Source organism: Lytechinus pictus, unplaced genomic scaffold (genome assembly GCF_037042905.1).
Source record: "Lytechinus pictus isolate F3 Inbred unplaced genomic scaffold, Lp3.0 scaffold_20, whole genome shotgun sequence".
Lineage (NCBI taxonomy): Eukaryota > Metazoa > Echinodermata > Echinoidea > Temnopleuroida > Toxopneustidae > Lytechinus > Lytechinus pictus.
Genome location: NW_026974141.1, coordinates 8,235,604 through 8,262,050, shown reverse-complemented (window position 1 = coordinate 8,262,050; position 26,447 = coordinate 8,235,604). Strand labels below are relative to the sequence as shown.

The following is a 26,447-nucleotide window of genomic DNA, read 5'->3' as shown; positions in this document are numbered from 1 at the left end:
ATGTCTACTCCTCAAATAGACTTAAGATTTTGATTCATCAACCCCTATAATCCCCTTAGATATTGATATGATGAACAGCTTTAAAACACAAATCACCCCAAAACGCTTTCTTCAAAATGGCCGCCTGCGAATACTTTGAACGTAATTGTCCAGCATCAAAATTAGAGTTTCGGGAATTTATTTGAGCCCAAAAAAGTCTGATGTGATTTTTGTAGGTCTTATTTCGATGCCATGTATAATGAAATAAGATGGTGCTTATCATGTAGCATATTTATGTTCAGCAACCTCCTATAAGGGAAAAGGAAATAAATAAACATATTTTTATCAAATTTTGTACTTTTCTGGAGCCATTTGTAACATTGATATTCATCATTATGTTCAAGCATTACCAAAACAAAAGTTATTTTTGTCATCCTAATGAAATCATGCATAACACTTAATGTAACTTTTGTTCAAAATTAAAAGAGTAGGTCAAACCTTACGCATATTCAGTTAATTTTATTGTATTTTCCTTCGGTCCATTATCTTGTCAGCTATGTTTTTTTGTAAATGAAATGTTATGTTATTGCCATTTCAACGCCTTAAAATGTTATTTATACATTTAACAACAAACATGTACGTGTATGTTTGACACCCTAACCTTAGTGGAAATGAATGAAAAATAAGATTCTACTAGGTATTTTTTTAATCAAAGATGGTATTTTCTGGGGGAAAAACGATCCGTTACACATTTGCAAAAAAATGATATTAAATTCAACCATTACCAAGGCAGCATCAGTTTTTATCATGCTATTGTACTCATGCAGAACACTTACTGTAATTTTTGTTCAAAACTTAAAGGAGAATAAAACCTTTGGAACAAGATAGCTTGTGTGAAAACAGAAAAATCTAAGAAACAGATCAATGAAAGTTTGAGAAAAATCGGACAAATAATGAGAAAGTTATGAGCTTTTGAATATTGCGATCACTAATGCTATGGAGATCCTCACATTGGCAATGCGACAAAGATGTGTGATGTCACTCTTGAACAACTCTCCCCATTACTTTAGTATATATTTCACTTAAATTGCCTCTTTTATTACATCTATCAGTAGAATATGTATTCTTTCTATAGGAGGGCATGTAATACAGATTTTTAAAGAATACATCATGGATAAAGAGTTTGTATCACCATACGAAAAAGCAAAAAGACACATTTTCAGGGTCCATCAAAGGGAAAGTTGTTCATGTGTGACATCACACATCCTTGTAGCGTTGCCAATGGGAGGATCTCCATAGCATTAGAGATTGCAATATTCAAATGCTCATAACTTTCTTATTATTTGTCTGATTTTTCTCAAATTTCTTTGTTCTTATTCTTTGATTTTTCTGTTTCGACACAAACCTACTTGTTCCAAAGGTTTCATTCCCCTTTAATGACTGGTCAAACATTATGTAGCTTTTAAAAGTAAACCTTTATTTTACATCCCACCTGACCATTATCATTTCAACAGTAATTTTTTTTTGTATTTATAAATTACATCTTGATTGGTTGCCAAGGCAATGGCTGAAGATGTTATCTACATATTAACCGCAAACATATATTTTATAACACCCTTAACTTAAGGGAAATGAAAGAAAAATCAGATTTTATCATGTTTTTATTTATCAAAGCTGCTGATACTTTTCTGGGGGAAATGAGCTGTTGCCATGGCAACATAACATTTGAATTATTAATATTTATCATTTAATTCAAGAATTACCAAGGCAACATCAATTTATTATTCTAATGAACTCATGCAGAATACTTAGTGAATTTTTTGTTTAAAATTAAATGACTAGCCAAACCTTTCGCATATTGAGTTATATTTGTATTTTCCACCTGTCCATGATCTTGTCATCCAAATTATTATTTTTTTGTGAATTAGATATTATTTGGTTGCCATGGCAATAGCTTTAGATTTTATTTAAACAATTTGCATCAAACATATCTATGTTTAACACACTAAGATTGGGGGAAATGCAAGAAAAACCAGATTCTATAGTCCTTTTTTAATAAAAACTGGTACTAAATGATCCGTTGCTATGGCAACAGGCAATTTGCAACATTGATATTTATCGTTGAATTCAAGTATTACCAAGGCAACATCAATCTGTATCATTCCAATTAGTTCATGCAGAACACTCACTGTATTATTTCCCCAAAATTAATTGAGTAGGTCAAACCTTATGCATTTACATAAGTTAATTTTCATTGTACTTTTCACCTATCCATAACCTTGTCATCCCTGCTGTTGTTTTTTAAATTAGATGTTATCTGGTTGCCATGGCAATGGCTTAAGATGTTATATTTATAAATGTAGTCACAATCATATTTTGATTAGTTCCTTAAAAATATTGAAAATGGAATGATGATCATACATGTATTCTATATTTTTATCAATATTTTTACCTTTCTAGAGGGAAATAAACTGTTGCCATGGCAACGGGATCTTTGCAACATTCGTTTTTTTTTATTTAATTCAAGCATTACCAAGGCAACATAATGTTTTATCTTTATAAAGAACTCCTGTAGAACACATTCTGTATTTTTTGTTCAAATGAGGGGGTCAAAACTTAAGCATACAGATTAAGTCATTTCCAGTTGTATTTTCCACCTGTCCATTGTCTAGTTTACCATGTTATTTTTGTAAATTAGATGTTATTTGGTTGCCATGGCAATGGCTTGAGATGTAGTTTATACATTGAGCAACCAAAATATCGTTGTTTAACACTGTAAAATTAGGGGAAATTAAAGATAACTCCTATTCTACAACGTTTTTTTAATCAGTTTTTTTATTTTTCTGGAGAAAAACAAGCTGTTGCCATGGCAACGGACCAATTGGAACTATCTTGTTAATTTTGAATGTTTCTAAATTTTATATATATTCAATTGGGAACTTGAAAATTATCATTTTGGTCATCTATGTCATGTTTATTTACCATTTACATGGGAATGTATGTCATTTTTGAGAAATTAATCCGTTGCCATGGCAACGGCCGAAAATGGCATTTTAAAATTTACCTCCCACCTTTAAAATAAATCTTACGGCATATACTAATACTTGTGAAAGTTTCATGCTTTAGTCAAAATTTGCACAATTGTTGTGATTTTTGGAGCTAATCCGCTCTACTATAATGAGATGTTCAAGGTTTTGACTCTAGTATGTTTCTGAATCCATTTTGGATTTCCCTTTTTAAATTTTCAAAAAGCTTGTCTTTTGCTACATGTATTTGTATCAAATATTACAGAAATCCAGTTCATTGATCCATTATTTTGATTGTGTGTTGGCTCATTTGGCAGAGCGTCCGTCTCACAACTGGGAGGTCGGGGGTTCAAACCCCGGCCGCATCGGACCAAAAGACGTCAAAAGATGGGAGTTGCTGCTACCCTGTTTGGCGTTCAACGATTAAAGGGATAGAGCCTCGTCGATTTGGCGCTGCACAGCGGCTGCCAGGCCCATGATCAATTGGGCAAAGCAAATTTTCTGAGTATTTCATTTCATGTCTATTTTGAATAATAAAATACGGATTTTCATTTTTGTGAGCATACTGGAGACTGATATTTGATTTAATCAGGCCAGTCAAGTTGCCATTGATAAGTTGAAGTATAGGCTGTAGATGTCAATACTGATATCATGTATCAATTTATCATAATCTTCATTTATAGCAAGTTATCTTTCTGTTTCTGTGTGATGCGATTTGTGAAGCCAATATGAAACAAATTTCCATATATACATGTACATGTATATTAATAGACAAATATATACAATTCAAATGACAATGCACTTGTTTCGGCTTGAGATTATTCGTACCCAACACCACACTGTTAATCAAGGATCCAAAATAACTGTGTATGCTCCTAAAAAAGCCCATCAAAGTTGATATTGAACTCTCAGGCTGCTGAGTTGCAGAGCACAATGTGGATCGATTTCTTGCTGAATGAAAGAAGTTTAATAGCATGGCTGGGCTTTGATCCCACGACCGTCTGTTTCAAAGTCTGGAGACTTATATGGGCCACAATGCGTCAATAATGTTATATTGGTGTCAATTCGGCAGATTCAGTACCCGATAGGGTTTATTTTAATATTCAGACTATACGTCATGAATATTCATGGGACAGAATAAGCCTATAGCGTAACTTCCAACGCATCATCTCGACTGGCATGGCGCGAATGTAAAATGATGCGCTATTGTGCGAGTTTACTGCAGTCAAGATCATTATCATTGACATAGTTTTCGAGTCTCGCATTGAATGATTTTTCAAAGTTTTGTTTTTTTATTCAAGGCAAAACCTTGAAAAAAGTCTGAGATTTGTAGTATGATACAAGGCCTCCAAAACAGAGTTACATGTATTCTTTATCGTTATGAATCTGCCTGATGGATGCCATTATACTCTTAATATTAAGGCTAAAATCTTTGAATCTGTGCAAACTCTGGCTGGTGCAGAGAACTCCCTTTAATATGCCAGTGAGTATGACCATACACTGTATGATATAATTGCCAACTACTGTTAGCCTCACCAGGCCTTGATAGATACATTATACATGTAGATAGGTAATTGATTGATGGTAATTGATATTCAGTACAAGGATGTTTTCATCTGGTGCGTTTAAGATACTGTAATGCTAGTTGTGGTACTGTAACACTCTCTAAATGAGATATATGCATACTGTATTAAACAAATATGTGGAGCGTCGTGGCCCAGTGGATTAGTCTCCGGACTTTGAAACAGAGGGTCGTGGGTTCAAATCCCAGCCATGGCGTAATTTCCTTCAGCAAGGAATTCGTCCATTGCACTCAACCCAGGTGAAAATGGGTACTGGCAGGAAGTAATTCCTCAAAAAGCTGTGTGCACCTGATTAGGTAGCCTAGCTTAGCCGGGTAATAATAATAGCAGGGCCCGCTGGGAGAACAGTTTCGGAACTGAAGTGGCTACCCTGGGTAAATATACCGTTATTATTATTACTATTATTATTATTAAAGAGACTTCAATGTTGAACCACCACCCTTGTGTTTTACATGCATGTACATGTATGATGTGCTAAATGAAATTGGAAGAAAATGTGTGATTACTGAGAGATTAAATAGCAAAATTAACACGGCATTAAAGCCAGATGCTGGGTCTCTTCCATGCAACAGTAATACGCTGTCTATGTCAGCGATCTTCGGCTTGCTCATTATTCAGCTGAGATATGTTTAGTTTGGTGATCTGTACACAACATTGTACAGTGGACGCAATCTAGAACCATGATATGATGACAATAAAGTTAAACTTTTATTTTCTCTGACTTCAGAACTTCTCTATTAAAAATCATCGCTTGCTTCATCAACATTCTTTTAGCTTTAAATGGTACTAACTACATGTATGTGTAGCTTGGCTGTATGGAAGCCAATTATGTACTAATTACATGTCCCCTGTAAGGCTATGTCGAACTGATTATTAAAGCTTTGGCTGTATGATATGTCTGCCATACTGTGATACATCTCCCATTTCTTTTCTCTAAACATGATTGTCTGTATTCTCATAACATTGGTTAAAGGGATGAGTTAACTTTGTCGAAAGAAGAAAAACAAATTTGCTCCTGACGGAATACATGGCTCTTCCATTTAAGAGTCAACATTACCCGATTTCATCTGTACTCTGTGTGTGAAAAAAAAACCTATAAAAAAATGCTCATAAAATATTTTTAAGTGGGTGGAACCTGTTTTTGCTATCAGTTGTATTTGAACTTAAAAGGGAAAGCTAATAATACCCTGACAAAAAATGATTGAAAAAAAATAGCAGATTAATCAAGAAATATTGGTGAAGGATTGATGAAAGAAGATGGAAAGAGTCATACATGTACATGTATGTGAGCAGTTTCCCCATTGTATTGTGTCATAATCAATGAGATATTGTTTTCTAAAGAAAAATGAAAAAGACAATCTTTTCACAACCGCTCCTAAAAGGAAAAAAAATAGTCATCATCAACCATTACTGAAATTTATGCATTTTATATATTTTTAGTGCTTGTATAACATCACAAAAGAGCTGTGTGATGGGTGATTTTTTTTTAATATCTGAAAATCACTTTCCTTTCTTTTTTCTTTGATGGATTTCCCTCAAAATCTTCACCATATTTATTATGTTTTCCGGTATTTTACAACAAGCTGTTCTTCAGGGTGAACTTCCCCTTTGATTCGGGTAGGGGGGGGGGGGGGGTGGGGGGCTGTTTTAGCTACCAGTTGTATGCCTAAACTTTTGACCTTGGCTGTACGTGTTCATAAAATGTTTTCGTCAAGACCTTGAACAGAGCTGGAAAATTACAAATTGGTTCCTCCTCCAGCTTCATGATAAGCACAATATCTGGGGTTTTCCTGTTACGTGTAGGGAAAAAGTACAGCATTGTGTAGATATGGAATCATACTATGTGATGTACTTTCAGTTTTGAAGTCCATTGAATTTGAAATAATTCTTTTATAGTAGTTGGGACGTCCCTGGTTCAGTAGAAGAGGCTTTGTCCTTGTTTACACTCATATTGCTACATGTACATTATAAAACATAGATATTAAAGGATGACATCAATCAGCATCAAATGTCTTCTGCACATCATAATTCAAATAAATATAACATGCGATTGGGTACTGTTTAGTAGAGAGCTTTAGAGAAAAAAAATAAATTATAAATTGACGTACAAATGTACATGTTTTAAAGTACTGTACATGTAATAATCAAAGTTGACCATACACTGTGGCATTTTAGGGCCAGAATAACTAAATAACTGATTTAAAAACTGCGCACGTTTAGGCAATGTTTTACAAATCGGACTTGATTATTGAAATACAATTGTTTTGAAACTGAAAACACCAGGAGCTAAAGGCAAGTCGATTTTTGGGGTACCCATTCTGTCAAAAATGCCCCATTGAAATTCAGTATTTTTTTGCATATACTGATTAGTTAAAAATTACTTAAAGGACTTTTTGCTTGAAGTACAGTTTGGGAAGTAATGTTTTACTGCTTTATATTATTATAACTACATGTAAAGTCCCATTCGCTGTTGTCTAATATGTAATAATTACTCTCCAAGCTGAACATGTTAGGGCTGCCAGCATTGGATAACTAGTTATGAGTGAGACTCCCATCTCGGCAAATGAAATAAGCCAGTTCGTAGTTCCTTTCTGCGCATGATCAAAAGATTCTAAGCATGATCAGAGGAAGGTCATTTGTACTAAAATGACATGGTGGTTTAAAATCTAATGAGATAAGCACCAACTTTGATGTCTTGATTATTCATATATCCTTTTGAATTGTGTTTTTCATTTACATCCAAAAACAACAACAATGCGTCCACGAACGACTGGTATTTCACAGTTTGCCAAGTACATTGTACAACATCCTCTAATATGCATTCAAAGTAGGAATGCAACAAATACCTTCATAAAGTGTTCATTGGTGTGCTATTCTAGTCACCTGGTCTATTCAATTTCTTCATCCTGCTATGTAAGGCATGCTTACGTAATATCTTGCTTTGAAATCTGCCTATCATAATGAAAGAAATGAAAGGTCATTTGACCAAAATTGTCCATGAACTAACTCCGAACTGGTCTGTTAAGTGGTCAAAATGAGTGAAATCGATAGAATTGCATGCAAATGAAACAAAATTTTAAAGTGAGAACGGGCCAAAAAATGCAAGTCCCACTGTCAATTAGTGACAGTTGGCAGCCGTGACATGTAACAAATAGATTATTCACTTCTCTCATGTACAGGCCTATATTTATTCTTCAGACCTGGGGGCCCTTGTTTCATAAAGAGTTGCAAGTGTTGTAACTTTGCCATTATGGCAACTACCCTGGCAACAGGGCTTAGCAGCCAATCATAATCAAGGTTACCATGGTAGTTGCCATAATGGCAAAGTTACAACAGAACTTTGTAACTCTTTATGAAACAGGGGGGGGGGGGCCTAAGTTCACGCCACTTAATACTACACCCACAAAGAAATAGACACCTGGGAATACCCTGAAATTAGTAAATAACCCATTGTTCGGAGCATGTGGTATGTGATCACTTGGCAATTACGAGACCTCGGACTTGAGCAGAGGTACATGTAGGAATGAATTTACAACTTTGGACCCTTGTTTTTATTTCAATCATGGTTAATCCAGACTACCAGTGAAATGCCCTGTAGGTTTCAATGGTAGATATTTCACTTATCTGCTAAATTCATCTACCATGTATATTCAAAGAATTTGTCAGGGACCAATGTCATCAAGGCTTCAGACTTTAGAGGTCTGCAACTTTAAAGGAGAATGAAACCCTTGAAACCAGCTGAATCAATATCAAAGAGAAAAATCAAAGAAACATATTGTTGAAAGTTTGAGGAAGATTGAATGAATGATAAGAAAGTTATGAGCATTTGAATATTGAGATCACTAGTGCCATGTAGATCCTCCCATCGGCAATGCGACCAAGATCTGTGATGTCACACACGTACAACTCCCTCATTACTTTAGTACTTATTTCACTTATATTCTCACTTTTATAGAGTCTATCACAAGGTGAGGTGTTCTCTTTATGAGAGGACAAGTACAGAGGTTTCACAACATTATATCATTGATTAATTATTTGTCATATGATTAGAATGAGCAAAAAGAGATGTTTTGGGGTATATTTTCAGTGTCCAAATGGGAGAGTTGTACGTGTGTGATATCACAGATCTTGGTCGCATTGCCAATGGGAGGATCTCCATAGCATTAGTGATCTCGACATTCAAATGCTAATAACTCTTTTATTGCTAGTCCTATTTTACTCAAACTTTTGTTGATCTTATTCTTTGATTTTTCTGCTTTCACAAAAGCTAACTTGCTCCAAGAGTTTCATTCTCCTTTAAGAAAATGCCATAACTGGGAGGGGGGGTTCCAAAGAACAACAAATTAGCACCTTTCGGTTATGCAATCAGCCATGTGCGTTGCTATGTCAGTACATTGTTCTTTTAAAAGGCATACTTGAAGCCCCCCCCCCCCTACTCTATTCTTTTCCACTTTATATGTTATACCGAATTTGTGCTCATTTGACAACGCAAGACCTTGGCAGAAGAAATTCAAATTTCATATTAAAGAACAATAGCACCTTCATTCGGTTATGCAATTAGCCAGACTGTGCATTGCTATAGGCTATGGCAGTACATTGTTATAAAGGCATACAGTACTTGAAGCCCCCCCGGCCCCCCACTCTTTCCCACTCGGTACCTACATGTAATACTGAAATCATGCTCAATTGACAATGGCAAGACCTTGAAAGTAGACATTTCATACAAAATTTGTATTCCTTGTTTTATTCTTCGTTCGGATACAAAAGGTTTTTGTACAAAGCTCCATGGGATACCAGTTTGCATACTAGTTTGCATGCGCCTTTTGGTTTTGAGGTTCACTGATTTTCAAAAGGAGAGTTTTAACATCAGAGGAGAGTAGACCTGGGAGGGAGAGACAGAAGAGGGAGGGGCGTGGGAAGAGGAGATCGGAGAGTCACTGTATTAGTTTGCTTCCAATTGGTCTAATACCAATTCGTCTAATTACCAACTCATCTACTATCATTTGGTCTACCATCAGTTTGTCCAATATCCACATGGTCTAATGCCAATTTGTCTAATTACCAACTCCTCTACCATCATTTGGTCTACCATCAGTTCGTCCACTATCCACATGGTCTACTTTCATTTAGTCTAATGCCATTCCGTCCAACATATATTGTCTAATAACCAGTTGGTCCAATGGCCATTTACATGTTGTCCATATACCATTTGGTCAATTGGACTTGTGCAAAATGAATGAAAATGAAATGGATATAGACCAACTGGTTTATGAGACGAAATGGTGATGAGATAGAGTGATGATTGGACCAAATGGTTAATGGAACAAATGGTTGTGAGACAAAATGTTGATGGACGAAATGGCATTAGACTAAATTAATGTAGACCATGTGGTGAGTGGACGAGTTGGCAGGAGATGAATTGGCAATTTACCGAAGGGGGGGGGTGGGAAGAGAAGAAGAGATGGGTCGAGTTTAATAGTGTATTAGTGTACACAGGCATGACCAGGAGCCCGCTTTATTATCAAAAGCACAAACGAACCGGCAGCCGTAATAGTGCCGCCTCAAACCGGCAGCCGTAATAGTGCCGCCTCGAGTCTTCAACTGTTCACATCTGACCAGCCTACTGCAACATTCTGAACTGTGTAGTCTTGTAATATAGGCCCACTTGAATGACAATACAAGAATATGCTTTTGACACTACAGCAATTTTTCTTAGCCCGGAGAAATAGGTGGAGAGAAGGGAGTGCCTTAGCCCCACTAATTTCCTGGGGTTAATGTACAGTGTATCGTCGCCGATTCCACGAAGTGGCACACGCTACCGTTGATGCGCGAAATCACTTTTCGAGATAAACGCGATTAAAGATTTTTACATTTTCAATTGCCAGTTGCTATAGAATTGTGAAGTTTAACAGAATAAAGAATGCACATACCACTAGCCAGGTATTTACTCCTGCTTCCCATGTAAAAATTTTATCGAATGAACATCAAATCTTGACATAGCAGTGATTCAAACACAAGCATTACAAGTGTTGTTTTGTGGAAAATATTACTTCAGCGTGCGTAGAAACGGCGCGCACGTGCATGCCATTTCGTGGATTATTTTACTACGGATTTTGAGGCTAGTGTCGTTTTTTTCACTTGAATTATCTCATTAATTACAGAGAATTTGGTTCTAAAATTTCGGTGAAATAATAGACCATAGCCAAGGCATACTAAAGCTGAAAGATACTTGAAATTGAATACTAAAACAGAAAGATACTCAAAATTTACTTTTCACGTGATTTTGGGACGTTGCGCCACTTCGTGCATTCAGCGACGTCAAAGAATCCACGAAGTGGCACATGCGCAAGTTGATGCGCGTAATCACTATTCGAGATAAATGCAAATAACGATTTTCACATTTTCAACTGCCCATTGCTATATGATTGTGAAGTTTAACAGAATGAAGAATGCACATACCAAGAGCCTGGTATCTACTGCTGCATTCCATGTTAAAAATGTATCAAATGAACATGAAATCTTGACGTAGCAGTGATTCAAACACAAGTGTAGTTTTGTGCGTAGAAACGGCGCGCACCTGTGTGCCACTTCGTGGATTTTTTTTACGAAGGATTTTAAGGCTTGTCGCTTTTTCACTTTAATTATCTCATTAATTAGAAAGAATTGGGTTCTCAATTTCGGTGAAATAGTAGACAATGACTAGAGAATACTAAAATTGAAAGATACTAAAAATTGACATTTCACGTGATTTTGGGACGTTGTGCCACTTCGTGGATTCAGCGACGGTATATAGGACCCAATGTACAACATTAGCCAGGGGCATGTTTTACATTATTTTATCCACTCACTTGAAAATCATGGGGGGGGGGGCCCAAGTACCCCCTGCCCCCTTAATGATGCTGTCCCTGTGGTAAAACAGAACAGAAAAATATGAAAGAAATTGGAAAGACCTGTACTTTTGTGAAATTCATTTCTATTTTTGTTCAAGGACTTTTTATTGTTGAATGATCATGAATTCACTATTATGTATTGTACTGAAGAATGGTGTTGGGATTCTAATGGTCATTCATGTGAAATCATGGGTGACTTTGTTTTCACATTTTGTGATCAATGTACCTCAAAAAAGCAATATAATAGTATTTCTTTATAAGAGTCTACATGTTTAAAGAAGCAATGTGAATGCAAGGGCAAAGTCTCTTTTGTACCAAGATCATCCAGGCTGCTCCTACCAAAAATTCTTTTCAAAATCAATGAACCTTGAAACAGAGCTTTCATACATACACCTGTGTGCATATTTCTAGTCTATACATGTTTTCGCAATCTATAGGTTCACATAATCTCTCTGAGGTAGAGAAAAAAACAACAACACCCCAGGCATCACTAACCACCCTTTCACACACTAAAAAAAATAGTAGTTTGAATGATTCCAGTGAAAAATAAGGCTAATGAGTTATAACAAATATGTAGCACGTGTGAAACCAAATAGAACATGATTAGAATCATGAACGCTAAATCACAGTCACGATTACAATAGCAATCATCATTACAATGATGATTCAGGATTCACTTGTGAAAGTGCCCTTACAAAACTTGGGCAGGAACTGTTTAAAATTGTCCTATATGAGACAACATCTATCCTTTCTTTGTTTTCATCCCCGTGAGCGAAATGTCACGTGCATGTGATCATGTGCTTGTCATGCCCCCGTTTGTTTGTGTCATCAATCATGGCTTGCTGGGGTGGCGGAATGTTTTCTCCACTTTTTCCTAACAACTGTCATAAGCAGAATCCGTGTTAAAAGGCCATCGTGCCAAGATTTCGAAACCTCGGGGCCTCCTTTTCATAGAACTTGGTATGACAACAAATTTACGGTTTTAATCTAATGAAATTATTTGATTTGATTTGCTTTAGAGTGGACAAGTGAAGTTGTGCATTTGTATTATAATTATTGATGTGTTGGCTCTGTTGGTAGAGTGTCCGTCGCACAACCGGGAGGTCGGGAGTTCAAACCTTGGCCGTGTCAGACCAACGACATTAAGAGATGGGAGTTGCTGCTACCCTGTTTGGCATTCAACATCTAAGAGATAGTACCTCGATCTTTTTTCAGAATATTTTTAATTTCAGATTTCAATTGTGGATAATAAAATATGGATTTAAATTTTTTCATTTTCATAACATGTCTTTATGAAACGGAACCCGGAAGTTCTCTTTTCAATTGCGAGTTCCTGTAATTAACTTCCTGGTATAAATTTTTTTCATGCTGATAGGCTTCCGGAGCTAATTAAAATCAAAGGTTTTCATGGGAAACTGTACATGCTGTTATACCCGGTGGTTGTTTCATTAAAGTTCTCATATTTTTGCTTTAATATTAGATGTCTTTCCTGTCTTTGGATATTTTTGGACTATCAATATGGTCTTCTGGAGATGAAGACTTAAAAAAACATATTTCGGTAAAGAAAAAAATAAACCTGTTGCAATTTCTTGCACGTGATAAGTTAAAAACGACAGGATTTTTACCAAGTTATTTCTTTTTGCTCATCCCGTAGTACCCCAATGGAAACAGCAGCTGCTACCCGTGCTGGCCGCAATTCGGGTCGCTTCGTTGACGTAACCGAGGCAGAGAGGGCCTATCTCGGTGATGGACGGGATAAGCCTGAAGCACCTTCCAGACCTGATCAGCTGAGCCTTAAGGAGTTGGACTTCCAGGTAGATTACAGTATAGTTTATTTATTAAAAAATTGTTATATCCCAGGTTAGTCTGCAAGCATAGACTCAAATTTGACACCTTGACCAATTATACCATGTCTGGAGTAAAGACTAGACTCCACACTGTATCTGTGTGAAATAGAGGCAGCCAGAGTACATAGTCTAGTCTCACTACTTCAGACTCTGTATGCAAATTGCAAACTATGCAAATTGCAAAAATGAAAGGCTGTGTCGGCAGACTAGGTGAGGGCGGGGGTGGTAATTTTGTAAAATGAAGAGAGGCTAGCTGTCAGACATACTCTATACTCTGTTTTGATGAGAAACAGCCATGCACAAAGCAATTATGGATATTCAATCATTATTTCAAAGAAACAGAACATTGTTATTTTTCATCCCCCCCCCTCTCTCTCTCTCCTGACATAGTTGGAAAGAAACCGTTCACTCCATCACACCTCTGATTACGAGATAAATAACCTGTTCGTCAGGCGAGGGCAGCGTTTTGATCTCACCGTCACTTTCAACAGGGAACCGAAGACGGAGGTGTTTGGGCTGGAGTTGACTGTTCGTGGTAAGTATGAGCAAACCCTGCTTAGAATGTTGATGCAGTCTTGTTGTTGCTGTTGTTGTTAGTAGTAGTAGTAATGGTAGTAGTAGTAGTAGTAGTAGTAGTAGTAGTAGTAGTAGTAGTAGTAGTAGTAGTAGTAGTAATGGTAGTAGTAGTAGTAGTAGTTGTAGTAATGGTAGTAGTAGTAGTAGTAGTAGTAGTAGAAGTAGAAGTAGTAGAGTTGGTAATGGTTGTAGTAGTAGTAGTAGAAGTAGCAGCAGTAGTAGTAGCAGGGTGGTAGTTTTGGTGGTAGTAGTAGTACATGTAGGGTGGTAGTTGTGGTGGTGGTGGTGGTGGTAGTAGTGGTGGTGGTGGTGGTGGTAGTAGTAGTAGTAGTAGTAGTAGTAGAGTTGGTAATGGTTGTAGTAGTAGAAGTAGCAGCAGTAGTAGTAGTAGCAGGGTGGTAGTTTTCGTAGTTGTGGTGGTGGTGGTGGTAGTTGTGTTGGTGGTGGTGGTGGTAGTAGTAGTAGTAGTGGTAATAGTAATAGCAGCAGCAGTAGTAGTAGCAGTAAAATTAGAACTAGTGGCAGTAGTGGTGGTGGTAGTATTACTAAGATCAGTAGGGCTGGTAGTAATGGTGGTGGTATTGGTTGTTGCGGGGGTGGTGATGAATGCATGCAACCTTCCACAAGTTGAATAGTTTTTGTTGTCATTCCTTCTAAAAATCAACAGCAGAACTCTTAGTTATTGATACACTCATGAACATTTCCTTGTCCCCTTTTGACACACAACTTTCCCCGCAATTCTTTCTCACAACCTCCTTTCAATTTCATCTTTGAAACCGACAGGTGCCAAAGTTTCTTCTGCCCACAATGGCACGGTGATCCGTATGCCCTTCAGTCGGAGCGAAGAGACCCTCGGCGAATGGGGGATCCGTGTCGTCGGTACTAAAGGTCCCGAGTACCAGCTCGTGGTTAGCTGCCCTCCTAATGCCATCGTCAGTCGCTACAATGTCGCCGTCGTTATATTGGATACAGAAAACGCAGGTATGACAGTGTAGGGATGAGGCTATAAAAATGTTTGCGCTGTAACCCGACTGACCATAGTGATTTCTACCTAGTGATACGTACAGAATTTTATTCTTTTTTTAAATTTTGTTTTTGTTTAGGCCAAGTACATTTGGTGATGGTGGTGGTGATTTTTTACTTGATTGCTAAGAAAGCATGAATGCTTGTAAGCAAGCAACCAGAGGACCGACGGCTTAAGGTCCTCTCCGAAGGAGTTGGTACTGAGGATTAATGCCTTACCAAAGGGCACTAGCGCACCAAGTGGGAATCGAACCCGTGTCACCGGAATACGAATCCCCCGCTCTACCGACTGAGCAATCATGCCTCCTGAAAAGTAGGAGTGTAATTGTACAATTTCTGTGTGTTGTAAATTCGGTCTCATAAGATGCGCCATACTTGAAAGTAAAAAGTCTGGAAGCGGCAAAGTAAAAAAAAATTGTGTGTTGGAATGGTTGCAGAAAATGTTGGGGGGATTTGATTCAACCCCTCCCCCATCGACCCAGGCCGTTTATTTATTTTTATTTACTTGTTTTTTTTTATTTGTTTTTTTTACCCAGGGTAACCCCGTCAGTGGACTAAGCACAGTTTTTTGGGGGGACCCTGCAAACTGGTTAAAAAAAATTAATGCATATATGAAGATTTACAAACAATGAGCGATGCATATGATTACCCTGGCTATGGTACAGCTACCCTGACAAGGTACCCGAGCATTCAAGGAATCCCTTCCTACTGGTTACCCATTTACCCATGGTTGGATTAGCAATGAAAAATCCTTGTTGGATTGTTACATGCATGGCCTTGCCTCAACTTATTTAGCTCCTAGAGAATTACACATCACGATGAATTCTCCAATTTGTCTTGTTTTGACCTAGAACCCAGGTACTTCAAGCAGAAGGACCCCATCTTTGTGCTCTTCAATGCCTGGTGTCGTGAAGACACGGTCTTCATGGAAGGTGACGCCCAGAAGGACGAATACGTGCTCAACGATACGGGATGCGTCTTTACGGGAACCACTCGACGTCAGTATGCCCGATCGTGGGTCTTTGGCCAGTTTGAGGATATTACCACGGACGTCGTGTTTGACCTGCTTGAAAGGTAAGTACGAATATTTCTGCTTGATCCAATCAATCTCAACTATGGTAAGCCAGCAGTGCCACAATTCTTAATGTACGAGCCATACCTGCCAACCTGTCAAATTTTAATGTTCTTCGTTTTTTTTAATGTCAACACTTAATGCCCATGGAATTGGGTTTATGTAAGCAAACCAGGGCCCCTTCTTACAAAGAGTTGTGATTGATACGATCAAACTATGGAATGCCAGCAATGCCGACATCTACTATGCGTGTATGTTCCAAATGTGTTATAGAAAAATGTACTCATACATGCGTATTCATCATTTTTCTCAACAATTCAATGTGCTTCCTCTTTATTTACAAATGACATTTGCTCAAATTTATTGTTGGAAAAATTATGATGATGATGGATATTGTTGAGGTTGATTAGATCAGTCACAACTAAAAGATGGAACCCCAAAGTATGTCTTCCACGATATGGTAACAATTGATTTTAAAGACTTCCTCATGTAATTATTCTTGCTGCATCTTTAATGAAATCCATATTTTTTATTTTCAAAATGCAAATCTGAAGTAGAAATACTCCAAAAATTCATTTCGGCCAATTGATCGTGGGCCCGGCAGCCACTGTGCAGCTCCAAATCAATGTTGCTCTATCCTTTAAATCGTTGGAACGCCAAACAGGATAGTAGCAACTCCCATCTTATCATCTATTGACATCTTTTTGGTCGGGACGTGGCCGTGGCTTGAACTCCCGACCTCCTGGTAATGAGTCAGATGCTCTACCAACTGAGCCAACACACTTTACCTTATGGTTATTTTTTTTCCTTCAAATTTGTTCACAACTTTATCTCCTTTTGATGAAAATCTTTGATGGATGGAAAAGGAAAAGTCTTGTACTGACCCTATAGTTGTTTTTATATCATTTTAACATCTTATTAGCTACCTACCAAAAAGAAGTGTTTAAGCTCTGTCTTTATGACTATTTGTTTTCTTCATTTTTCTTTTCACAACTAATAAAAACTGTATCTTTCAATCTTAGTTGGGTGGAAAAGACAAAGTCTCGTGCTGACCTTATAGTCGTTTCTAGAACGTTCACTCATCTTATCAATTACTTACCTACCAAAAACAATCGTCCAAGCTTTATCTTCATGACTATATTTTGTCAATTTTTTTTCACAACTTATTCTCCTTTTGATAAAATCTGTATTTTCGTAATCTTAGATGGGTGGAAAAGGCAAAGTCTCGTGCTGACCCCGTCGTAGTTTCTAGAACGTTCACTCATCTGATTAATTACTTTCCTACTGAAGAGAAGGCATCCAAGGTGGGGCTGCTCGTGGGAAACTGGAGTGGAGACTATGAGGATGGTAAGAGAATGTTAAAACATATCTTAGTTTTGGTAAACACCCCCATTTCGGTGGATTCGCAATCTATCGGTTGCAGCGGACATAAGTCTAAATTTGCAATGCCTCATTGGAAAAAGTTGACATCTGTTGCGCGTGCTAGTACTAAAGTGAATGCATGCATGCGATTATTCAGCGCTGGCCGACAAATCTCAGGATACGTACTATCTTTGTCAGTAGATTTCAAACAACTTTGTCAAAGAAACAAAAGAACATCACCAAGAGAGGGCCTATGAGGTTTAACCCTAAACAGGCCGGGGGAGGGGTTGAATCAATCCCCCCCCCTCTACATTTTCTGCGATCATTCCGCCGCACGAAATCTTTTGACCGCGCCACTCGCAGAGTTTATACTTTTAAGTCTCGCGCATCTTTTGAGACCAAATTTACGACGCCCGGGTACGCGGTTCCGAAAGTACGCAACATTTTGTAAGTGCATGTCAGACCGAAAATTGTTCCAAAACGTGATTTTGTGTACAAAGTCAATGCAAATTGAGTTTTCTCATGTTATTCATAAAGATATGATTATTTCTACTTTAAACAGCTGAAATCAATTGATTTTAGCACAATTATGCTTCAAAGAGGTTGTGCAATAAATCTGGTGAAAAAAACAAAGAAAAACAAAAGGTTGAAAAACAAAGAAATACATAAGAAATTCATAAAAACAATAAAATACATAAGAAATTGATTTCCAAACCAATGTTTTTTTCAATTGCGATTGTTAAGAATGCTACAAAGAATATTTTTACCAAAAATTAGCATTCTAGGAGCTTTATTTAGTGAATTAGAGCAAACAGTATGATTTATGCATAAATTAGCATAATTAATTCATATAAAATAAAATCTCATTATTTTGGAAAATTTTACAATACAGCCTTGTAGATTACATTGCACACTACCAGCGTGCAAATTTTTGCGGGGCTCGTGTGATCGGCGGCCGAGATCCCCCCCCCCCCCCCCCCCCCCGGCCACAGAACAGCCAAAAAAGCCCGGCCTAGTTAGGGTTAAATTCAAATCCCAATGGCCAGAAATATGCCATATTTTTATTCTAATGGTTTAAATAAAAAAATGCATTCAGTGACTACTACGCTTTTGCAGTATTGTATTCTTCATTAACTCACATTACTAACCCTTTATTTAGACAGCCATTAAGCGAGTTTTGAGCATTCAAATTTTGCAGTAAATATGAAAGATCCATGACGTAAAGTCATTTTATTGTTATGCACAATGCTAGGAATACTGAAGATACAAAAATGGAACCCAATAGATAAGATGGCATATTCGATCCTATCTAACTGGTGCAAGCCAAAAATTGTATCTACACTATCAAATTTTCCCCAGCAATCATTTAATATCCCATTTAACATGTTTTCTTGTGATCTTATTCTTGTGTTGACTTTCATTCTACGTAAATCTTACAGGAAAAAGTCCATCCTCGTGGACAGGCAGTACAGCTATCTACGAGGCGTACGCCAAATCGAATTGTGAACCCGTGAAATACGGCCAGTGCTGGGTATTCAGCGGTGTGTTGTGCACCGCCATGCGCTGTCTCGGCATACCCTGCCGAAGTGTGACCAATTTTTCCTCGGCTCACGACACCGACGCCAGCATGACGATCGATGTGATTTTAGACTCTGAGACCAAAGAAACGGTACGTTAGTGCTACATGTACTTAATCCTGAAAGGAACTGGGTTTGTGAGATGTATTGATGATCTGGGGTAGGGGGACATGCTACGATATCCCCCATTCTAATCTTGGCTGCCATTCTCACGAACGTGCCAAAATTACAAGCCAGTTTTAAAAAATCATTCAATATTTTTTTTTTATTATTGTGAATGAAATATGCAAATTTATCTGTGAAAACGATTGTTGCATTAACAACCACCCAATTTCACCATTATTTTTTTACAGATGTCATCTTTGTAATCATGTATGTGTCATTGTCGTAATAATTCAATGTGCCCCTCTTTGTTTCAAAGGAGACAATATGCAAATACATGTATCCTGTAAGAAAAATTATGCCACTTATGGATTGCTATATTTGAGACTAATCATATCAATCGTAAATTTTTGTAAGACGGGCACAGGTGGCATTTTACTGTTAATTTTTCACTTAAAAACACTGATCTCTTTTGAGAACTCTCTGTAAAATGCACTCTGCATTTTCCTTTTGTATACAGCTCGATTATATGTCCGACGATTCAGTTTGGAATTTCCATGTGTGGAACGAGGCATTTTTCACCCGCCCAGACCTCCCCCCACTGATGGGAGGCTGGCAAGCCATCGACGCCACCCCACAGGAGAGTAGCAAAGGTAAGTTTCCACTTTATTTTTTACCCGCAATTTACCTCGATGAGATTACTTTTTGAAATCCTACTTTGTTTCTTAAAATTTACAGATGCATACATGAGATATTGTAAAAGAACTTAGATTTTTAATTGCCTCAAAAAGTAATGTTCACATCAGTATGTTTGAAAATCATTGTTTTACATTGTACTTCATTCAGGCTTTTTCCAAATGGGTCCCGCTCCTATCGCTGCAATCAGGCAAGGCTTGACATACATGAACTATGATACCAAGTAAGTATTTTTCTTATTTATTTATTTATTCATTTGTTTATTTATTTATTCATTCACTTATTCATTTGTTTATGTTTTTATTAATTTATTCATTCATCCATTCATTCATTCATTCATTCATTTATAGCTGCCTATTTAATTGTTTATTTGATAATTTTTTAATCAATTATTCATTCATTCATTTATTTATATCTATTTATTTGATTATTTATTTATTCATTCATTTGTTTATGTATCTATATCTATCTAATTATTTATTTATTATTTGATTATTTATTTATTCATTTACTTATTTATTTATTCATTTATTTATTATTCATTTGCCATTTCAAAAATTCATTCATATAACTAAATCAATTAGCATTTTATATGCAATATGCATCAAAGAATAGGAAGAAAAATCCACATTTACAAGTAGATAGCCAATATTCACAGATAATAGAATATGGCAAATTAAATTTACCACATTTTGTACCAGAGTAATAGATGGGCCTAATCATGAATGGGTAAGCGGAAATCAGCAAATAAGATGTCTTAAGAGAAGTCTCCAAAGTATCGATTCCAAGAGATTTGAATTTGTACAGAGTACATCGTGAATACTGTGCATCAATTTCTGTGCATGATGACATCACTTATTTTTTTAACACATGCATATAGTATTTTCATTTATTTGATGCAAAGTAAAAGATAGTGGCCGAGTGGTAATCTGAGGATCGGGGATTCGATTCCCGGCACGGCACTTATGCCCTTGAGAAAGGCCTTTTATCAAGTACTTGCAATGGTTATTATTGGTCAAATTTAACGTATCATATATCATTGTAAAGCTTAGGAAATGAATTTTCAAGCTCAATAAAAAAACTCGATATTCATTTTGGACGACTTATTGTTGGTTTTGGGGGTGGACAGGTCACAATTATGTGATATTGCTCTGCTGCCCGGTTGAATGCAAAAAATCAACCTGCATGGATTTCAATACCTATACTGTAGTTTTCATTGTCACTCGACAGGTTTGCTTTTGCTGAGGTCAATGCTGACCGAATCTACTGGCTGGCGACTAAGAAAGACATGGGCCCCCCGGAGCTGAAAAGGCTTTGGTGTGATACCAACGCTGTCGGCGTGAGGATCAGTACCAGGAAGCCCGGCAGAGAAATAGGCAACATCAGGGAGGATGTTACCGCCCAATACAAATTTGCAGCAGGTAAATGATGATGGTGATGATGGTGATGGTGATGATGATGGTGATGATGGTGATGATGGTGATGGTGATGATGATGGTGATGATGGTGATGATGATGATGGTGATGATGATGATGATGGTGATGGTGATGATGATGGTGATGATGGTGATGATGATGATGGTGATGATGATGATGGTGATGATGGTGATGATGATGATGGTGATGATGGTGATGATGATGATGATGGTGATGATGATGGTGATGATGGTGATGATGATGATGGTGATGATGATGATGGTGATGATGATGATGGTGATGATGATGATGGTGATGATGATGATGGTGATGGTGATGATGGTGATGATGGTGATGATGGTGATGATGATGATGGTGATGATGGTGATGGTGATGATGGTGATGATGGTGATGATGATGATGGTGATGATGGTGATAGTGATGATGATGATGATGATGATAATGATAATGGTGATGGTGACGATGATGAGGGTGATGGTAGTGATGAGGGTAATGATGGTGATGATGATTATGATAGTGATGATAGTGATGATGATAATAATACTTACAATGATAATGTCATATTTTACCCAGGGTAGCTATTTTAGTTCTGAAAACTGTTCTCCCAGCGGGCCCTGCTTAACATGATAGCACGGCTACCTTGATCAGGAACTCAAGCATTTGAGGAATTTCTTCCTTTCGGATACCCATTCACCTCACCTGGGTTGAGTGCAGCACAATGTGGGTAAATTTCTTGCTGAAGGAAAACACGTCATGGCTTTGAATCAACCCAACATCCCTCAGATTGAAAGACGAGTTTTAATCACTACACTACAAAATAAATTACCTGTGAATACATTGATCCTATGGTTATCTTTTACCAGGGAGTGAGGAGGAGAGGAGTGCCGTGGAACGAGCCGTTTCTTTCGGCACCAGACCGAACACTTATAGGCCCGACAGGAAGGAGGACGACATCGAGGTCGAGGTCTTGCTGGCCGAAGACACACCCAGTGGTAGCGACATCGAACTCAAGGTGGCGGTCAACAATAAGAGCTCGGTGTCTCGCACCGTCTCCTTTGATGTTGTAGCCTACATGTGTTTCTATACAGGTAAGTTCTTAAAGGACAAGTCCACCCCAACAAAAAGTTAATTTGAACAAATAGAGAAAAATCCAAGAATCTTAACACTGAAAATTTCATCAAAATCGGATGTAAAATAGGAAAGTTATGACATTTAAAAGTTTTGCTAAATTTCACAAAACAGTTATATGCACATCCTGGTTGGTATGCAAATGAGGGGACTGATGATGTCAATCACTCACCATTTCTTTTGTATTCTATTATATGAAATACTTTAATTTTCTCCTCATTGGAAGGTGAAATAACTTTATTCTTCCATGAACATGGAAAATTACAATTGTTTGAACATTTTATGGTTCAGTAAAACTGATCCTTATTGTCAAATCTGTAAAAATTGAAATATTGTATAATTCAAACTATAAAAAAACGAAAGAAATAGTGAGTGAGGGACATCATCGACTGTCTCATTTGCGTGTTGCCTAGTTGTGCATTATAACTGTTTTGTGAAAAATAAGCGAAATCTTAAACTGTCATAACTTTCTTATTTTACATCCGATTTTGATGAAATTTTCAACGTTATTCTTGTTTGATTTTTCTCTATTGATTCAAATCAACATTTTTCTGGGGTAGACTTGACCTTTAAGAAAGTTATACATATGTGACCCGCCGTCCCAAATCGACGAGTCGCCAGGGAAGGTTCTCTGTAGAATAGCTATATAGTAATTTGGTCTCCAGAAAGGGAAAATTTGAAAACTAGCTTGATTGAAAGAGTGATTCTTCTTCATATCAATAATATAGGATTTGTATAGCACACATATCCACCTTGCTAGGTGCTCAAGGCGCTCTTATATTACCCCGGCTAAGCTAGTCTAATGATTCTGGTTCGCACAGCTTTTTTGAGGAATTACTTCCTGCCGGCACCCATTTACCTCACCTGGGTCGAGTGCAGCACAGTGTGGATAAATTTCTTGCTGAAGGAAAACAGCCATGGCTAGGATTCGAACCCACGACCCTCTGTTTAAAAGGCGAGAGTCAGAACCACTAGACCACGACGCGCCCACATTGTCAAAATTTAAAGTTCTGAAGTCAAATGAAAGACAATGTATGAGAGTATCTTTGACACAATAATATTCTGCCTGTTATAAATAAACGTGCATTTTTTAAATTTGTTTTTGTTTTTGAAGGTTTGGGCAAAGCCAACATGAAGAGCATGAAGAAAGAGGTGACCGTTCCGTCTGGCAAGTCGGTCCAAACCCTTGATGTGCTTGGTCCAGACCTCTACTGTCGCTACCTGGTTGACCAGCCTTGCATCAAGTTCTGTGTCTTCGGAGAAGTCCAGGTAAGACGATATGAACCATATTGCCGCTTGGTCTTATCCCACATGGTCTAATCCTCTTCTGCCTACAACCTGGGGGGTGTTTCACCAAGATTTTTAAAGGTCAAGTCCATCCCAGAAAAATGTTGATTTTAATAAATAGAGAAAAATCAAACTAGCAAAACGCTGAAAATTTCATCAAAATCGGATATAAAATAAGAAAGTTATGACATTTTAAAGTTTTGCTTTTTTTTCACAAAACAGTGATATGCACAACTCAAATGAGACAGTCGATGATGTCCCTCACTCACTATTACTTTTGTTTTTTATTGTTTGAATTATACAATTTTTCATTTTTTATAGATTTGACAATAAGGACCAACTTGACTTAATCATATAATGTTAAACAATGCTCATTCCACATGTTCAGGGAGGAATTAATCGTTGTTTCACTTGACAATGAGGAGAAAAATAGAATATTCCCGATTTCATATAATAAAATACAAAAGAAATAGTGAGTGGATGACGTCATCAGTCTCCTCATTTGCATAACCACCAGGATGTGCACATAACTGTTTTGTGAGATTAAGCGAAACTTGAAAATGTCATAACTTTCTTATTTTACATCCAATTTTGATGAAATTTTCAGTGTTAAGCTTGTTGGATTTTTCTCTTTTTATTCAAATCAACTTTTTAATGGGGTGGACTTGTCCTTTAAGTATGACTGAAAGTCAATGCGTACATGATGAGTAATGCGCAATCTTATTGATCAATACGCAGTAGTGCGCGCCCTCTTGGCATGATCTGACCAATGCGATCATGCCTTTTCATACCGTATGCAACTAGGCATTTACGTTCGAGGTGAAATCTTACCAAACAACAGGTGTACTTTCATGATTGTAGAAACAAGAACGTTTTTTCCAGTCTACACACGAATCAGATGAATCTTAAGTCATTTAAGTCATACTTAACCCTAAAAGGCCAAGGGGGGCAGATTCGGCCCTCCCCCCTACATTTTTCATGATAAATCCGCCGCGCGAAATTTTTCAACCACGCTGCTCGCTGACTTTTTTCCTTTCATATCTCGCACAACTTTTGAGACCAAATTTGTGATGCCCGGTTACGCGGTTACGAAAAACATAATATGTAAGTGCATGCCAGACCAAAAACTGCTCAAAACATGAATTCATGTACAAATCCAATGCAAATTGTGTATTTAGCCAACATTCATAAATTTATTTGAAGTACATTTGATCGGGATCCTACAAAGAGTCTGAGAATAAAAATTAGCAGTTTTGGGGCCACATGATAGTTGATTAGAGCAAATTAATTCAAAATTAAGAATGATCACACATTTATGATTTTTGTTGAAAACACAATTTGCATTAACTTTGTACAACAAAGTGTCATGTTTTTGAACAATTTTGGGACTGACATGCATTTACAAAATGTTGCATGATTTCGCAATTGTGTACCCGGGTGGAACACGATATGCAGACCTGACAGTAAAAAGTCAGCGAGCGATGCGGTAAAAAAAATTGTGGGTCTGCATAGTCACAAAGTTCGTCGAGGCTGGGAGTCCAGACCCTCACCCCAAGTGAAATAAAGATAACAGAAAGATAAGATAGTCCTTGGTCTTTACCCATTTCAAACCGTGTTTGCTCATTTTTGTTTCTTCATTCATTTGTCTTCGACCAGGAAACATCCCAACTAATCGTGTGTCAGGATACAGTATCCCTCACACCACCAGAGATGAAGACGGAAGCCAAGGTGGATGGGTACGAGGTGAAGATCGAGGCCGAGTTTGTCAACCCCCTTCCCATCACGCTCACCAATTGTACAATCCGCATCGAGTGCCCGCTCATTGGCCGGTCCATGACACTCGGACAAAAGTAAGATTGACTGATCATCTCATTCCAGTCATACCATTTTTACAAACAATGTGGGTGGTATTCTAATAGCCATGGTTTAGCTAAGCTTGGGTTAGCCTAGACCCCGCATCTATGGATCTGCCAGTTGTCATTTCATTCACCAATTGAAAGTTATTCTTATCCTGCTGAGAAAACTTATAAAATTTCATTGACTTGTGAAACGGAAAAGAATATGAAAATACAGAAATATAATGAATTTTTAATGAATTAATTGGTACATTATATTTGCCAGGAATATGGAAGAAATATTATGAAGCCAGCATTCCGTAGAAGTGTGGTTAAAGTTCTAGTTAAGACTAGGGTTAAACCTAGGTTTGATTATACAAAGGTTGAAATGTAAGCAATTATGCACAAAGAATGGGTCGCTTTAGAAAAGATTTAAAATGAAGCATGAGAACCTTTGGGGAAAAGCCTGGGGCACGTCTGACAAAGAGTTGCGACTGATCGATCTATCACAACTATAAAAAGCCAGCAACATCAACATCTAAAATGGATGTTGGCTCAAAATATTTTCTAGATATGCCATAAATTCATACTGTTATTTATTTGATTCAGTGTGCTTCTATTTGTTTACAAAGGAGATTGTGCAAATTTCCTGTAGCAAAAATTATGACATTCTTTGTAAGACAGGGCCCTGATATGGCTTTGCAAAATAAAAAAGTTCTGACAAGAAACATGACATTCATATTGATATTTTATAATAAAGTCATATTTTACCCAGGGTAGCCACTTCAGTTCCTAAAACTCTTCTCCCAGCGGGCCCTGTATAGCATGATTTTGTTATTATTTTACTGGCTCTAGCACGGCTACCTTGATATGGCAGTTGAGCATTCAAGGAATTTCTGTTTAAAAACAACAATGAACGAATAGAAGTGGGTGTGGGAATTATCACTGATACCCTGAATTTGAATTAAATTGTAACCAATTTTAATTATTTAGGTGGACTTAATTAGCATTAATGACAGTTTGTTCC

General features: G+C 37.3%; 1 protein-coding gene across 2 annotated transcripts in view; it reads left to right on the top strand.

Moving 5' to 3' along the window:
• Positions 1-26,447, top strand: part of LOC135157820 (protein-glutamine gamma-glutamyltransferase K-like) — a 46,839-nt gene that overhangs the window by 15,703 nt on the left and 4,689 nt on the right. The window contains exons 1-13 of one of the 2 annotated variants that reach the window (XM_064114774.1): positions 12,366-12,438; positions 13,133-13,292; positions 13,716-13,860; positions 14,685-14,882; positions 15,776-15,998; positions 17,201-17,343; positions 18,798-19,027; positions 19,558-19,690; positions 19,884-19,956; positions 20,964-21,154; positions 22,034-22,258; positions 23,413-23,567; positions 25,242-25,435. In XM_064114774.1, coding sequence (XP_063970844.1) covers positions 13,140-13,292; positions 13,716-13,860; positions 14,685-14,882; positions 15,776-15,998; positions 17,201-17,343; positions 18,798-19,027; positions 19,558-19,690; positions 19,884-19,956; positions 20,964-21,154; positions 22,034-22,258; positions 23,413-23,567; positions 25,242-25,435 — 2,063 coding nt within the window. In that variant the 5' untranslated portion in view covers positions 12,366-12,438; positions 13,133-13,139. Of the gene's footprint in view, positions 1-12,365; positions 12,439-13,132; positions 13,293-13,715; positions 13,861-14,684; positions 14,883-15,775; positions 15,999-17,200; positions 17,344-18,797; positions 19,028-19,557; positions 19,691-19,883; positions 19,957-20,963; positions 21,155-22,033; positions 22,259-23,412; positions 23,568-25,241; positions 25,436-26,447 lie in introns of those variants that run through there. The other variant, XM_064114773.1, reaches the window with a different exon arrangement.